The 15937-nt window shown below is 39.0% G+C and overlaps 1 protein-coding gene across 1 annotated transcript in view; it reads right to left on the reverse strand.

Moving 5' to 3' along the window:
- LOC121319581 (glutamate receptor ionotropic, delta-2-like) overlaps window positions 1–15937 on the reverse strand; it is a 603766-nt gene that overhangs the window by 42660 nt on the left and 545169 nt on the right. The window contains exons 13-14 of the mRNA XM_041257164.1: window positions 14045–14240; window positions 4922–5088 (exon numbers count right to left, since the gene is read on the reverse strand). Coding sequence (XP_041113098.1) covers window positions 4922–5088; window positions 14045–14240 — 363 coding nt within the window. The remainder of the gene's footprint in view (window positions 1–4921; window positions 5089–14044; window positions 14241–15937) is intronic.

The following is a 15937-nucleotide window of genomic DNA, read 5'->3' on the forward strand; positions in this document are numbered from 1 at the left end:
CCGGACAGCTAATCTGTTTACCAGTTCACAAAAAGACGTATACACACACGCATACACTCATGTACCCTTTCGGCACCACGATACTTTACGGTTGCCTTTGCGCAACCAGGCTCTTCACTCACAGCAGCCCCGAACAGACTGTCTGCTCTCTATAAATACCCTGCACCTGGGTTTAATTTAACAATAGCTACCTGGTGCAGGTGATAATTAATAATAAAACAATTAACAAAATGTGCATACGCACATGTTTTCTGCAGGGAGGGTATTAACCCCCTCCCTGCTGTATTACAATATATATATATATATATATATATATATATATATATATATATATATATATATATATATATATATATATATATATATATATATATATATATATATATATATATATATATATATATATATATATATATATAGTACCAGTCAAAAGTTTGAGTACACTTGCTGGAAACTAGGTTTTTTTCATAATTGACAATGTTTTACACCGTATACGTTTCTGTAAATACTTGAAAATGTAAACACATGTTACAATATACAAAACAAAACCTAAGGAGTATCAAAGCAATGTTCAAGTCAATTGAAAATTGGATTCCTCAAAATAGCCACCCTTTGCCTTAATAACAGCCTCACAAACACGATGCATTCGGTTAACAAGTTTCAGCAGGAAATCACCCGACATGTCTTCCCAGCTCTTCTGCAGCAATTCCCAGAGATGTAGGGCAGTAGCTCTGTGAGTAGCTCTGATTTGACTCTTCTGTCCAGTTCGTCCCATACAAGTTCTATGGGATTGAGGTCTGGAGACTGGGCAGGCCAGGTCATTAGATTGAGTTGTCCTTCACTTTCCTTCTTCACCAGATAGTTCTTGCACAACTTTGAGGTGTGTTTCATGTCATTATCTTGCTAAAGAATGAAGGCCTGCCCAACTAGCCGTAATCCTGATGGAATGACATGCCTCTGAAGTATGCTATGATAGCCATGCTGGTTGAGCTTGCCATGGACTTAGTACAGATCACCAACTGTGTCACCAGCAAAGTAACCCCAGACCATGACACTGCCTCCTCCATGCTTGACAGTGGGAACCACACATGCAGAACTCATGCACTCACCCTCTCTGCGTCTTACAAATACTCGGCAGTTAGACCCAAATATTTCAAATTTTGACTCAAACTTTGATCCATAAGACCGACTTCCACTCCTCAAACGCCGCATTTCTGTGTTTTTTGTCTCAGGCAAGTCTCTTCCTCTTATTCTGCACTCTTAACAATGGTTTCTTTGCAGCAATTCTTCCAGTTAGGCCAGCTTCACGCAATCTCCTCTGAACAGTTGATGTTGAAACATCTGTACTTCTAGTAGCATTTAGCTGAGCATGTATTTCAGGGGCAGTTAATTGCCGGTTTCGCAGACTTGTGACTCGAATGAACTTGTTCTCTGATTCTGAGGTCACCCTTGGCTTGCCTGACCTTGTATGGTCCTCATGAGTGCTAGTTTCTTCAAATTGTTTGATGGTCTTGACCACAGCAGTTACAAACACTTGCAAAGTTCTTGCGATTTATCTTAAAGATTGACCTTCATTTCTTAAAGTAATTACAGAGTATTTCATTTCTTTGCTTAACTGAGCATATTTTGCCATTTTCTGCTCCCTTACATTCAGGAATGACAAACTTGTGCCTACGCTACCTATATTTATAGTAATCATGGACCTCACCTGTTAAAAATAATTGGTGACAAAAGGTTAATTAGGTAACATGCTAGTTAACTAAGAATATCTAACAAAGACACTTTTATACTTAGGCCAGTGTTCTAACACCATGTTATACACATTTCAGACTTTTAACTGACTTCAGACTGAAATCCCCTTGCTTTGGGTGACCAGTTCATTAAAATTGACAAGATTTACATTTCATTTAAAAATAAAATTTTTGAATGCAATTCACTTACGATTATCAGCTTATATAAGTACACGTATCATAAAATGAAATAATAAGTGTTTATAGACAAGTTTATACAGTTACAAGCATAGATAATCATGAAAAACCTGGTTTCAAGCAGGTGTGCTAGGGTAAGCTATCTATCTATATTGTTTTGAATTTAATTTGTATGTAGTTTAGTATGTACGACTGTACGCTATGAATAAATACGTTTGAAGTGTTATTTGTGTTTGTAGTTAGTTTTTTTTTGGCAACATTATAAATAAAAAACGTGATTTGGTATAATTTAATGATAACGCTATTAATAAATTGATTGTAGCTGCAGTTTTTCTGTAAATATTTTGTCAATGTAATAACGTGTGGATGTGTGTGTGTGTGTGTGTGTGTGTGTGTGTGTGTGTGTTTAATGGAGAGAATACATACATGTCTCTAGTCATGTGGTTTTCACAATCAGTGAATTACTGAATGAGACACTGAAGGAACTGAATTCTGCTCAGTCGGGTATGTCTTTGTTTTACTAGCTTTAAGGAACAGCTTTCTCCCTAAAGGGGGTTGAGCTTTGTTCCCACAAGCAGAAGTCCATAGAATATGAAGTTCTATACAATATAAGAAATACACTCGAGAAATTTGATGGAAAGTATTATTCCTGTTTTATAAAGCAGAATTCTTGCCCCACTTATTTTTATTCCTAATTTTAAGGCCTATATCCTTGACTGCCTAGCCGAGAGATATGAGCTGAATTCTCTACCATAGAAGCACGGAGTCCTGTGGGTTCTTTTTTAAGCTAGCATGAAATCAGGAAGCTTTCTCTGACTTGAGGCAAGGTTATAAAAGGACAAATTCTATCAAGAACATGAAGCATGTATGGATATCTACTAAAGTTAAAGTGGCACTGCAGACGTCTGCCTTTATGGGAATATATCCTTTCATTATGTAAGAATCTATGAGGGCTAGGGACTGAATAGCATAGGCCAAATGCCCCATCTTTCACGTCCACATAATTACATGAATTTGGTTCTGAAATTCCTTTAATGATCTTGGTTCCCTGTTGACCTGAGATTACGGCTTGAACATTTCGTTTTTTATTTTCAAGATCTCTACCTGCCTTTAAATGTTAATTAATAGTTGTTAAGCTGTCTCTGCATCCTGATAAAGAGACAATTACTAATTAAAGACTGGGTTTAAGTTTTTTTTTTTTTTTTTTTGCTACAAAATCAAGGAGCTTAAAATGATGGACTTCCTATCAGTGTACACTCCATACTGGGTATTTTATGATGAAAAGAAAATCTGTCTGGGACAACTGTGAAACGAGTGAAAATAACAAAAGCACAACGATAAACTAGGCAACTGCAAGAATTAAATGCAATTAGGATCATCGATGAGCAATTAACTTATTGTCGTCTGTTAAAAATTAAGCAAATAACATATGAAGGTAAAAACAAGTGATAATGCTTTGTAATTGTAGCAGGGCGGTAGGAAAACCCTGCTGTTTAATCGTATTGTTTGTTTATTTTTAGAACGGGGTCCCCCCCTCCGCCCCTGTGTTATTTTGTATTTGTTTATTGTATTGTGTTTTATTTTGTTTATAGATGACGACAAACTGTTTGTTTATTTTGTATTTATATATATGACAATGCAGCTGTGCATTTTTGTTTTTTTATTGTTTTAAAAATGTATTTATTGTAAATGACGACAGGGCCGTATTTTGTTTGTGCAGTGTGGATGGGAAGCCCATCCACGTTAATAATTAAAACCCGTGCAGAAGGTGGCCATCTCCCGAATTAATTGAGTGATTAATTTATTGCTAATTGAGAGATGGTCACCTGTATAAAAAAGCCTGCAGCTCTCCGTGTTCGAGATGGTGGGGTGCTCAAAGACGGAACGAGAGCGAGCGAGGAGAGAAATCTAAAATTAAAAGAATATCAGTGAAGGCAGTTGCGCAGCCTGACCTTAGGTCTCTTTGTATTTTGTGTTCGAGATTTATTTTATTTAAAACATTTATTTTCGCTCTGTGAGCAGTGTCTTTGGTTTAAATATTTTATTTACTTTTGTTATTTAATAAATGTCTTGTGTTGAAACTGCAGATACCTGGTTGTTGTGCTTCCTTATTCTGGTCTGAGTCACCGCAAGGCCATTTCCTGCCACAGTAATTAACAGCTTTTTCTCAGTTTAATTAGGAAACAGAATCGTCTCAAAATAAGTTTAAAGGGATCAAAAATAAAACCTTAAAACTTCAATCCCTACCTGAGATCAACACTATTACAAATCATTAGTAGACATGTTCTTATTGGAACACACTGTACTGAACTACACTTTGAATTTTACAGAGAATGATGTCACTAACCCAAAAAACCCATTTTCTCTTACTGTGTACTTTTAAAACATCTTCTGGACAAAAAGATACTTACATTAATTACCATGTAGGCGAATGAATTGACTGAAAGGCCTATTACAACAACAAAAATAAAATGTCTTCATGTATTTGTTCATGTTAAGGACATTTTCTTTAGAATCCACTAAACATTTATAAATGTCTTGGATATCTGCAGTATTTCTGGTCCATAGAGGACTTGGGTTAAAAGAAGCCTGTAGACTAAGGCTGAAGTAGCACAGATCCCAACTGACTCTGCTGGTCCATGGACTGACAGAGCGCTTCAGTGCAGTAAACACCTTCATCTTAACTCAGACTGTGAGTATTTGATTTAAAAAGTCATCTTGTTCTCTTTCTGGGCCAATACTTTCTCAAATTGACTATGTCCGTGGGGGACACTTTTGGTTGACATATGATTAAATTGTGTTTTTGATTTCCCTGAAGCCTTTTTTAAAGAAACTTAACAGCAACAACAAATTATGTGCAGCTTTTAATGAGCGACTTACATATTTTAATATTTTACTTTTAATTTTTATTTACTTATTTTAGTCAATGTTAATATAATTATTCAATAAAAGCTTTCTTGCTAACATGTATGTAAAAAAAAAAACCCTCCTACCTTTGAGAAAATATATCTCTATAGGGACTGCCATGTTGGAGGGCAATTCCATACCCTCTGTCAGCCACTCTATTCCACACTGTGTAAAAAGAGCAGTCTGCATCATTGATGGCCACATATTCCAAAACTGCTGCATCCCATATAAAGGCGAAGTTTCCATATCTCACCTGTAGAAAATACAGACAAGGAGTTAAAAACTAATTCATAGAGTGTGTCTACTTTATTGCAATAAAAAGAACATGTACAATACCTGCTCATTTACATTGGTTTGTGGTTACACAGCTGGCAGGGATGAGACTAAGGAGTGGCGAGAGATGCTCAAGGGTCACAAAGTTAATCAGAAGCTAAAAGTTTAAACGAGGAATTCCCTGTTTACAAGTTCTGCACCTAAATTAGAATTAATAGTTTGTTTTCTTTTTTTAATGGCAACGGTCAAAACAACAATATCAAATCCCAGCAATAAAATGCAAAACATCACCACTGAACCCGATAATGACCAGAGGAGAGTGTTCTCTTCAGATACATCTTCCTACGAAAAGGACATACTAACAATTTAAAAGAGGAGTTCTCTGAGCCTAATGGTACCGGACTTAAGAAAACTCTCTGACTATCCATGTATTATTTGCTAAACATTTTTGACTGCATAAATATTTATTATAAACCTATTATGCACGTATATATATAACATATATAAGTTTTCCTATGAACCGTACCTTCAGCAACTCTGATCCTTGTAGTCTATGAACGAGCCAAGACAACTATTGCCAGTGGGTCCCTGCCTTCTATTACGGAGAACCAGAGGGGACAGTGGGTTGATTCCTGGGAGGCAAAGAGATCTATCTCTGCTTTCCTGGTACTCTCTCAAATGAGGCTCAGCACCTCTGAGCTGCTGGGGACCCTCCTTGAGACGAGGTCCGCTGCCCAGTTTGTCACCCCGGGCAGATGTACTGCCCTCAGTGAGAGGAGGTTCTCGTGTGCCCAGAGTAAAAGCATGCGGGCTACACAATCGAGACTAGGTGACCTAAGACCACCATGGTGGTAGATGTAGCCACCACTGTTGTGTTGTCTGCACCCTCAAATCTCTTGAAAGAATTCTGCAAAGCCTGATGAACTGCCTGCAGTTCCAACACATTGAAGTGGAGATCCTGCCAAGGGGGATTCCACACACCTTGCAGACTGGACGCGTCCGTGGTGACGACCTCTCTTCTGGGGAAACTGCCCAGTGCTATGCTGAGGCGTAGATGGGCTGGCTGTTTCCATCAAGAGTGCCTTTAGACAGTGATGAGACACATATCAAGAGGTGGTTGCGGTTCAACACAGGCTGAAAAACCCTGCTGTTGAGCCAGGCCTGCAGAGGGTGTATGCATAGGAGACCCAATGGAAGGGTCTGGGAAGCTGCTGCCATTAAGCCCAGAAATGTCTGGAACTTCAATACCGTGAGCACTCTATTAAGCTGAAAGAGCTCCAAACAGACGGCTATTCTCTGCACTCTGCTATCTGACAGAGTGGACAGCATGACCCTGGAGTCCAAGCGCACCCCTAGATAGGAGGCTGTCTGTGAAGGTCTGAGCTGCCTCTTTGCATGATTCACTGTATCCAACCATTGAATGTGGCTGGTGACAAGTTCCGTGTGGGCCTCTGCCTGTGCTGGAGACTGGGCACAAATGAGCCAGTTGTCCAGATAATTGAGCACTTTGATGTCTTTGAGTCTCAAAGGGGGCCAGGATAGCCTCCATGCCCTGAAAGGCAAAATGCAAGTATTTCTTGTGCACTGGTTTTATGGGGATTTGCAAAAAGGCATCTTTGAGGTCCATCGTGGTCACCTGGCCTGACTGACATCCTCAACTTTTTGAACCTCCTTTGGTTCAGATGCAGGTTGACCTATCTGAGGTCGAGGCCACCATCCCGCTATGGTACTAGGAAGCACCTGAAATAGAAACCCTACTCCCACTGCAGGGAATTTATCATGCAAATAGCTGTTTTTTGCAGCACAGCTGCTACCTCCTGAGACACCACAGCGTCGTCTTGCGAGTTTGTGACCGATGTTATAGTCACACCCCAAAAGGGAAGTCTGCTCGAATTGCACCCAGGAAGCACCAGGAAGTACTCCAGATGGCCCAGGTGCCTGGAAAAGCCAAAGCTGCTTACGTGCAGCTAGCAGCACAGCCAGGTTCCTACCCACAGCCTGCCCATTGAGTTTGGAGGCACAGAGCAAGTTCTTGTTATCCAGGTGCAGCTCATCTAACTGTTATGGTGAGGACCTGTGGCTCTCAGAAAGGGACCTCAGAAAATGGTACTGGTAGGCTACCAGGATGCTATTATAGTTGCCTAGCCTTGCGGCGAACACACTGGCTGAATAGGTGCGCTTGAGGATCACCTCAGAGGCCTGGCACTGCTTGTTCAGGTCCTTGGACAGGAGAGCTAAATTAGGCAGATAACGGGCCAGGCCTAGCTACTCCGCATCATGCACCCCATAGAGCGTTATCAACCAGGAAACAGCAGGAGCTGGGGTGAACTGGGGTGATAAGGAAGATGTGATAGGCTCATTTTTGAAAACTGACTGCCTTGTTTCTGTAGGACAGGGCACTACTGCAGTGATCCTCCTGATCACCGGCAGAAGCTCTGCCGACAGGGAGAGCTTAACTGCAGGAGATGAACTGTCAGACTTTACATCCGCAGACAGGAACGCCAGCTCCTGTTCGCCCACCTGTAGCCAATTTGCGCTCGTAGCCCCCTGGGGCCCCAACGGGACAGGCAGGGCTGCAACGCTGAACGTTCCCACAGTAATTCTGTGCAGAACAGTTCCTTGGTGAGAAACAGCTGTCCACAGCTTTTCCATTTTGTTCCGAGTCTGCAGTCTTGGAACGTCGACTTTTCTTCCTCCTCAGTCGAGAAGGAGAAAGAGTGCATCGCCCACTCTCCCTTGGCACAAAAGGCTGCTGGGGAAGAGCACTGAGCAGTGAGGGATGCAGAGTGCTCCGTAGAGGTGTGGGATAGCCGCTTCTCAAGCGTGTGCTTGGAGAAAGGTGCACAAAACTCGCAGAAGCTGCGATTAGCCAGTGCTTTCTTGACGTGCTCTTGCCCCAGGCAGGAAGAGCATCTGCTGTGCTTGTCTTCAATAGGCAGACTGGCCTTGCATGTCTCACAGGGATGAAACCTGGGCATGATGCAAGAAGCAAGAAATGCAGTGCACTAGGGCTGCTACAATTCAATCGAAAATCGATTTTTTTTATCGATTCCATCCCTCATTATACACATCGATATAAATACTGGATAGACAATGCAATAATACAATTTTTGTAACGTGCATAGTTAATAACATTATTTAAATGTATCAACAAAACTGTACTGAACACCCTGCCTTGCTATTTACAATATTTCTGTCACAGACAAGCAGTGGGTGTGCACTTCTTTTCCTGCTGGTGTTAACTAGCATCTTATTTGCTGGTCCCATCCTACCAGTGAATCAGTTTTGGAAATGTTTTACGCGCCCACTGTGTATTCGATGTAAACAAAAAGCATGCTGCTTTGGATCCAGAGCAGGACAACAGGTTTGTATTCCTGGCAAATAACATGTAAATAAATTGTGCATATTGAAGAAAACTGACTGTATATAATTTGTGCTTCTTTGAAGTTTGAAAATGAACTGTTAAACCTGGGAATAACACTGTTTAAGTTTTTTTTATGATTGTTTTTCAAACTGGGCTATATGCTGTCTGCATTTCCTGATTGATGACTGCATCTACTGTAGTCAATGTAAGTACAATCGGCGCTGCCCACAGCCAATAAAACTAATGATGTGCATTTGAGGAGATCTTTGGAATCTGGTCCGAACGGGGTATCTGTCGTTGAGCGCCTGTTTTGGATGATGTACGAATCAGCTGGAAGAGGCAGCAAAAGTCTGTTCAATATTCAGCACACAGTGTTTTTATCCTCTAATGAACGTGAGAATAAGCCAACCTTAAAGTAAAATTAACGTTTGTTGGAGGTAGAATGTAAGAAAAGTATTATTGCTTTCAATTCATGCGTTGAGTTAATGAACACTATAGTAACTGTGTTGCTGTATGTGACACATACAAATTGATGTGGGTTTTACAAGGCAATTAACATTCTGCGTTTAAAGCTAGAATCCAAATTAGCTGTCTTGATATTAGATAATTCTTGTAAGGTTGTCTTTATCTCGCTAGAGTGAGAATGGCCTTCTGAACCAAAACATCTATATGAGACTGATTTAATGATGCTTTGATTATCAAATATTAACAGAAGTAAATATTTGTGTTACTAATGATACCCCTGTTAAGACTAACCTTCATCTTAAGTAACTGTCAGGAATGTGGTTTTAATCTTTAAGGAATCTGCCAAAGACTGCTTTGGACTGTTAATTAGCTACCAGGAGTGGGGTGTCCTTTATATTTTCCTTTCTGTACTGTTTAGTTAATTCTTCCTTTCTGTATTACTTTAGTTAGTTATTGCACCTTTAATTTTTTCTTTATTTATATAAAACTGTTTGTTTGTATTCACTAGAAGCAGTGTCCAGTCTGATTATTTCAATAGAGGTGGGTCCTACATGATTTTTAATTCAAATAAGGTATTACCTAATTAAAATAGCCCAAATACAAATATACCTTGCATACTACAGTGCAGCTGCAGCCAGCTGGCAAAGGTTAGCTGGTCACGGTTGTCTCCTGTGGATGACACCGGCTATTTGGTCCCACAGATGTTCTATTAGACTCAGGTTAGGAGAAAAAGCTGGCCACAGCAAGACCTTGACATTGTTTTCTTGAAGTCAAGCAATTGTAATCCTAGCACTGTGTGGTCTTGCATTGTCCTGGAAAATCAACACTTCCAGATTGGCTTGCAGGAAAAACTGTTGCCTCAAGGACTTTGTCAATGTATCACTAAGCAGTAAGGTTGCTCTCAATCTGCACCAAAGGCATTCTTGTGTTAAAGGAGATTCCTCCCCACATCATCACACTTCCACCGCCCGAGCAGTTGGCTTGAAGAATGCAACAGTCAGCATAACGTTCATCACGACATCTCCTCACACATTGTCTTCCGTCAGGTCTGTCAAGGGCAAAACGGCATTCATCTATGAATAAAACACTCCACCACTCTTTCTGCCGCCACCTCAGATATTCTCTGGCCCACAGAAGACGGTGATTTCATTTCTCACCTGAACAACCTCTGAGCATGCAAATAATTTTCATGCAGACTGCAAGCTACAGTCATTGTGCTGATACGTGGGTTATTTCTACCTCGAATTTCTCGTGTTGTAGCTGAAAACGATTACGTAGATGGATCAGTTGGATGTGACAGTCCTGGACTGGTGTGATGACCCACTGCTTTCTAGGACATGGCCTGTCCCTCACAGAGATAGTTTTTCTGGTTTCTCTGGACTAGCCTGCTGATTGTTGAAGCAGAACATCTCATTCTCCAGGCAACTTATCTCACAGACAGGCCGCCTTCAATCATGCCGATGAAGGTGATCTTCATTACTCAAGCGGACCATGGTTGTATCTTTCGCTGTTCTTGCGTTCATTAAAATCATGTCTTTTCGAACAGCTATTTATACAGATTCTTAAAATCAACTAATTTTGGCAATTTTAACTCAACTCAAATACAAAAGACTAAGGACTTGGCATTTTTATGAAATCACATGACTTGTGCTCAGTATTTTGTTATCCCAAGGAACAATACTACTGAAACAAACAATCAAAAAAACCTATCTGCTTACTATTTAAAATGTAAATAACATTATGTATGTGCCCAATGAGCTATTGATGTAAAACTTAGACTGTTGCATTTTCATTGTGCATCACTAGGGGTCTACTTAAATCGCTGTAAATTTACATATTTTTCATGGGTAGGTTGTTGGTTAAAACATTGTTGTCATTTGAATAGTAAACAAGAATGTTAATCGCTTTGGATCATTTTTTTTGTAAATGCTATTTGTGGATGTTTTTTGCTAGTTTGTTTTTTGCTTAAGTGAAATGCACACAGGACAGTGAAGGAATAAAAAAGGGCTTCTACAGAAGGAAGATACGTAGCTTGCATTGTGCAGTAGTTAATTTAAACAACGTTTATTTATTTTTTTCCTCTCCGTACTTGTTCGGTATGCACTGGCCCCTAAAAGAGGTGAATTTCGTGGTGACCCATCAATTTCTCGATTTCCGTGAAATTGTGATTTAGGTATACCCTAATATATATCTATATATATATATATATATATAAATTGCATATATATATATATATATATATATATATATATATATATTATCTGTATATATATATATATATATATATATATATATATATATATATATATATATATATATATATATATATATAATATATATATACCAAAAAATGCCCCTCGCATTCCACACACAAGCTTTTACTTAACAGCAATGATATTAAAATAATCACATTTCGAGGGTGGGGTGAAAATTTATGTGGGCGGTACAATCACCGATCACATACAATCACATTTTGTGTGCCCAATTAATCAATCACTAACTGACAGCCCTACAGTGTCAGTATTTGCAGTTGTTGCCTCAGTACCGGTACGGTACTGGGTCGGTGACCTCGGTATCGGTACAGTACGCGCTCACTGGTTCACAGCCACCGTGGTGGCAGCCTACAGGGATGCTCACCTGTAAAAGCCACTAGCAAAACCACTCAGTCAATACCACATGAGACTGAGGGAAGCCTGCTTGTTAGAATGGAACTGATGGTGATCAAAACGGCATCAAGATACTGTGGAAGAGGTTACAAGCAACCATAGCTGAAGCAAAGAATGTTGGTCCTGCGCAGTTGCTGCTGAGCCCAGCACTGCTCTTATTACACACGTGCCATAGCACCACGTTGTACATAGGCCTGCACGTAGTAAAAAAATCAAAAACACACAAGAGAAAATTCTCTCAAAAAAATACAGTAATATACCATTACATAAAAAACACACAACCCCTCGGATTTTAACAAAAGCCAAAACGAGAAATAATATTAATTCCAGCTAGAGCTATGCAGCCTGGGGAGAGGGCACAAAGTCACCTGACTTATGTTGCTGGATCGCTGAGAAGTAACGACTCAAGCTGCTGTAAGAAGCAACAGGCTGTAGAACTGTAAGGACTGTGAGAGACTCCGTGAGGAATAAAAACGTTTGTGAGTGTTTTGTTTTGTTTGTCTGTAATTGTCTTGTGTTATATATTACTAGACGGCTCAACATGATTCTGGAGCTGTTGCCAGAAACAGGTAAGGTAAGCCACTTCTCACAAAATGGTACACAGAAATGTTAGCAAACACAAAAACCCTCGGAACAAACTTGTTAAGATAAAATGACAAAAAATGTTAAAGCATGCAATTTTAACACGCTCCCTACCCTTTTTTTCAGGCTCCTCAAAAAGAAAAAACAAGTTACTACAGAAACCTGACAGCAAAAAAAACAAGTTTTCAATCAAAGTTATTACTATTTTAAATAAAAAAATGTATGCAGTTCACTCTCTGTCTAATAACTCACTGATATAAACTAAGTAGAGTAAGCCCCACACAACAAGCAACACAGAACTCTGGCTGGGAAAAAAAGTTGCTCACCAGAGATTATAGAAAAATACCGCATGGGGCAGTGTGTGATGAATGAGAATGTAATGTCCACTAATATCGAATGTCCTACCCTACATATATATATATATATATATATATATTATATATATATATATATATATATATATATATATATATATATATATAATTTCGGTTATCCCATCACTTTGCTTTTGTGGATATACCCCAAACCAAGCGACTTTCCTGTATATTGTACAGTTCTAATATTCTAAACCTAACAGTGCACTTTATCATTCTCATAATGAGCACATCCTCTGTATTACCTCAAAACACATAACACCAATGGTTCCCTAAACAACTGATGTGACTGTGGGACCAGCAAAACAGGTCACTGTGACCCTTTTATATGACACTGAATGTGCCACCAATAATCTTTTATTAGGATGAGCACTGTGTAAATGAATGCAGCTGTAAAAGTTATGTTCTCTGTCTGTCTGCACAAGACAGGGATACATAAACCAGAGTGCAAGATTCAGTCCTAGATATGGACTTTCCTTTTGTCTTTAGCAACGCAAACTTTATTTACAATTTATACATTTTAAGAACATGAGGGATCCATCAAATGACATATCAAACTCATCTTCGGAAACTATGATAAAAAGAATAAAAGTTAAGACTTTTTATTTTACAATAAGACATTTAAAGTTTGAATATACTGTTAACCAGTAGCTAGTGTTCTAAGTGAAGGATGACGGAGTTGAAATGAGGGGGAAATGTTATAATAAGTCTAATTAAGATTTTTGAACAGTACACTGCTTTAAACACTTCCCACATCAGCTGCACACATGTCACGTCCAGAAAAATGCACTAATGTCCACCAAAAGATGAAACATAAATCTGCATTGACAGTAAGGCCTAGAAAACATTCACACACTTGAATGTTTTGAAATGCTTCAGGCCATGAATAAAGAAAAAGAAGAAATCAAAAGAAGAATCACATCTACCAAATACCAACCAAGATCAATGTACTCTTACATTAAAAACTGCATTATAGTGTAACAAAATATTTAGTGCAAATTGTAGATAATAATACTGCAGTGTTTAAGATAATATGTTTAAGGTACAATAGGACAAGAACAAAGCACATCTTTGAGAGAAACAAAAGAACAGACTAGTCTATCAGGTTTGAGACAATGGACCCCTGTCAACTTAGCCTTGAACTTCACTGATCCCACAATGAAGATGTCTCATCCCGTGACACCACAATTCATCCCTTTCCCATACCGATGCCAAATATGCTTTTGCATTTCATCTCATTAACTTTGATAACTCTTAGGGAATAGATTACTACCCTCAAAAACTAGAATGATATTTGCATAACACACCAATTAGCACTGGCAAATGATTACTGTTAGATTACTGTTAACAATATAGTTTCATAACATGTATTCACCATATACATTCATTCATTAAATCGTTCTCTAATGTCCAGTTTTTAAATGATCACATGTTTTTGCAAACATTTACTGTATATGAAAAGTGCCTGTTAATAAACACATGTACCCTCCGAATGCCCTCCTGGGATTCCTCGACGTTGTTCTCAATGCTGCTGGTTCGGTTGATCATCTTCCACATCTGGGCGTACATGCTGTCTCTCTCAAAAGGATTCATGCCTTTCGTCCTCACGTGGTCGTACACTGCAGAGTCCAGCACTGTGCCGTACGGAATGTCTGTCTGCTTAGAGAGGTCCTGTAGAGACCTGAGGAGGGATTTCATCAACAGTAAGCACACACAGAGCAAGCCAGACAGCCCACCCTTTATAAGATATTCAATAATATAGCAAATTGGTTTATAAAGTCACTGGTGAGAATGCAATAATTCCCTCAGCATTAATGTTTTAAATTAGGAAATATAAAAAATGTATGGGAAATGTATGATCACTTTAATAGCAAAGAGAAAACTATGCAAAGCAATTCAAAGCTTTTCCCGGGTTATAGCAGCAATTTTTTTTATTTTATTGTTTTGTTTTTTTTTAATCTTTGTCAGTAACTCGTTTTGCTACTGAAATGTATTGGGCTAAATAAGTAAAAGTGGACAGGTCTGGAACTTTACTTTTGTTTACCTTTGTTTTGTGCACATTTCCCCTTTTCTCAGATGGAGTTTAGTCTCTTACTTGCTATTTGAACATTAAATCATTACATATCTCCCTTGCATTCAAACAACTCAGTCTTCTTTACTATGCTTAAAAAACTTTGCAGTAAACTGCAGTTTTTTCCTCTGAAGTAATCTCCTGGTGAACCAAAAAGTGAAGAAACAGTTTCTGAAGCAGAGTGCGTTCTGTCCAGAACAGAGTGGCATACAGAGCTCTACACAAGAACACATCCACTTTGACAAGCACTGATTTAACACCGTTGTAAGTAATTTGTTTCAAGTTTTATTATAGATAACATTTTGATATAGTAATTATTTCCCACACATTATTATGGAAATTATTTGCTAGACTATTTTTTTTTTTTTTATTAGATTGTAGCGTAGTATAGTTTTCAAGATGTTTAGCTGTTTGTTTTAGTGTCCCGTCTGGGCTGGGGTTTTTTTTGTTTGTTTAGTTTTTTTTTTTTTTTAAATTTAATCATTGCCAATTATTTTTTATTTTCTCCCAATTTGAAATGTCCAATTATTATTTAGGCTCAGCTCACCGCTATCACCCCTGCGCTGACTTGGGAGCAACGAAGACAAACATACGCTGTCCTCCGAAACGTGTGCCGTCAGCTGACACCTTTACACACTGCGGATTAAACATGCAGCCACCCAGGAGCTACAGCGTGGGAGGACAACGCAGCTCCCGGGCAGCTAACAGGCAAGCCCGCAGGCGCCCGGCCAGACTACAGGGGTCGCTGGTGCGCAGTGAGCCAATAACACCCTGGCCAACCTGTGTAAAAAAGTGCCTCCTATTTTCTGTTCTGAATGCCCCTTTGTCTAATCTCCATTTGTGAACCCTGCTCCTTGTTTCTTTTTTCAGGCTGAAAAAGTCCCTTGGGTCGACACTGTCAATACCTTTTAGAATTTTGAATGCTTGAATTAGGTCACCACGTAGTCTTCTTTGTTCAAGACTGAACAGATTCAATTCTTTTAGCCTGTTTGCATATGACATGCCTTTTAAGCCCGGAATAATTCTGGTCGCTCTTCTTTGCACTCTTTCTAGAGCAGCAATATCTTTTTTATAGCGAGGTGACCAGAACTGCACACAATATTCAAGATGAGGTCTTACTAGTGCATTGTACAGTTTTAACATTACTTCCCTTGATTTAAATTCAACACTTTTCACAATGTATCCGAGCATCTTGTTAGCCTTTTTTATAGCTTCCCCACATTGTCTAGATGAAGACATTTCTGAGTCAACAAAAACTCCTAGGTCTTTTTCATAGATTCCTTCTCCAATTTCAGTATCTCCCATAT

Source organism: Polyodon spathula, chromosome 1, assembly GCF_017654505.1.
Source record: "Polyodon spathula isolate WHYD16114869_AA chromosome 1, ASM1765450v1, whole genome shotgun sequence".
Taxonomy (NCBI): Eukaryota; Metazoa; Chordata; class Actinopteri; order Acipenseriformes; family Polyodontidae; genus Polyodon; species Polyodon spathula.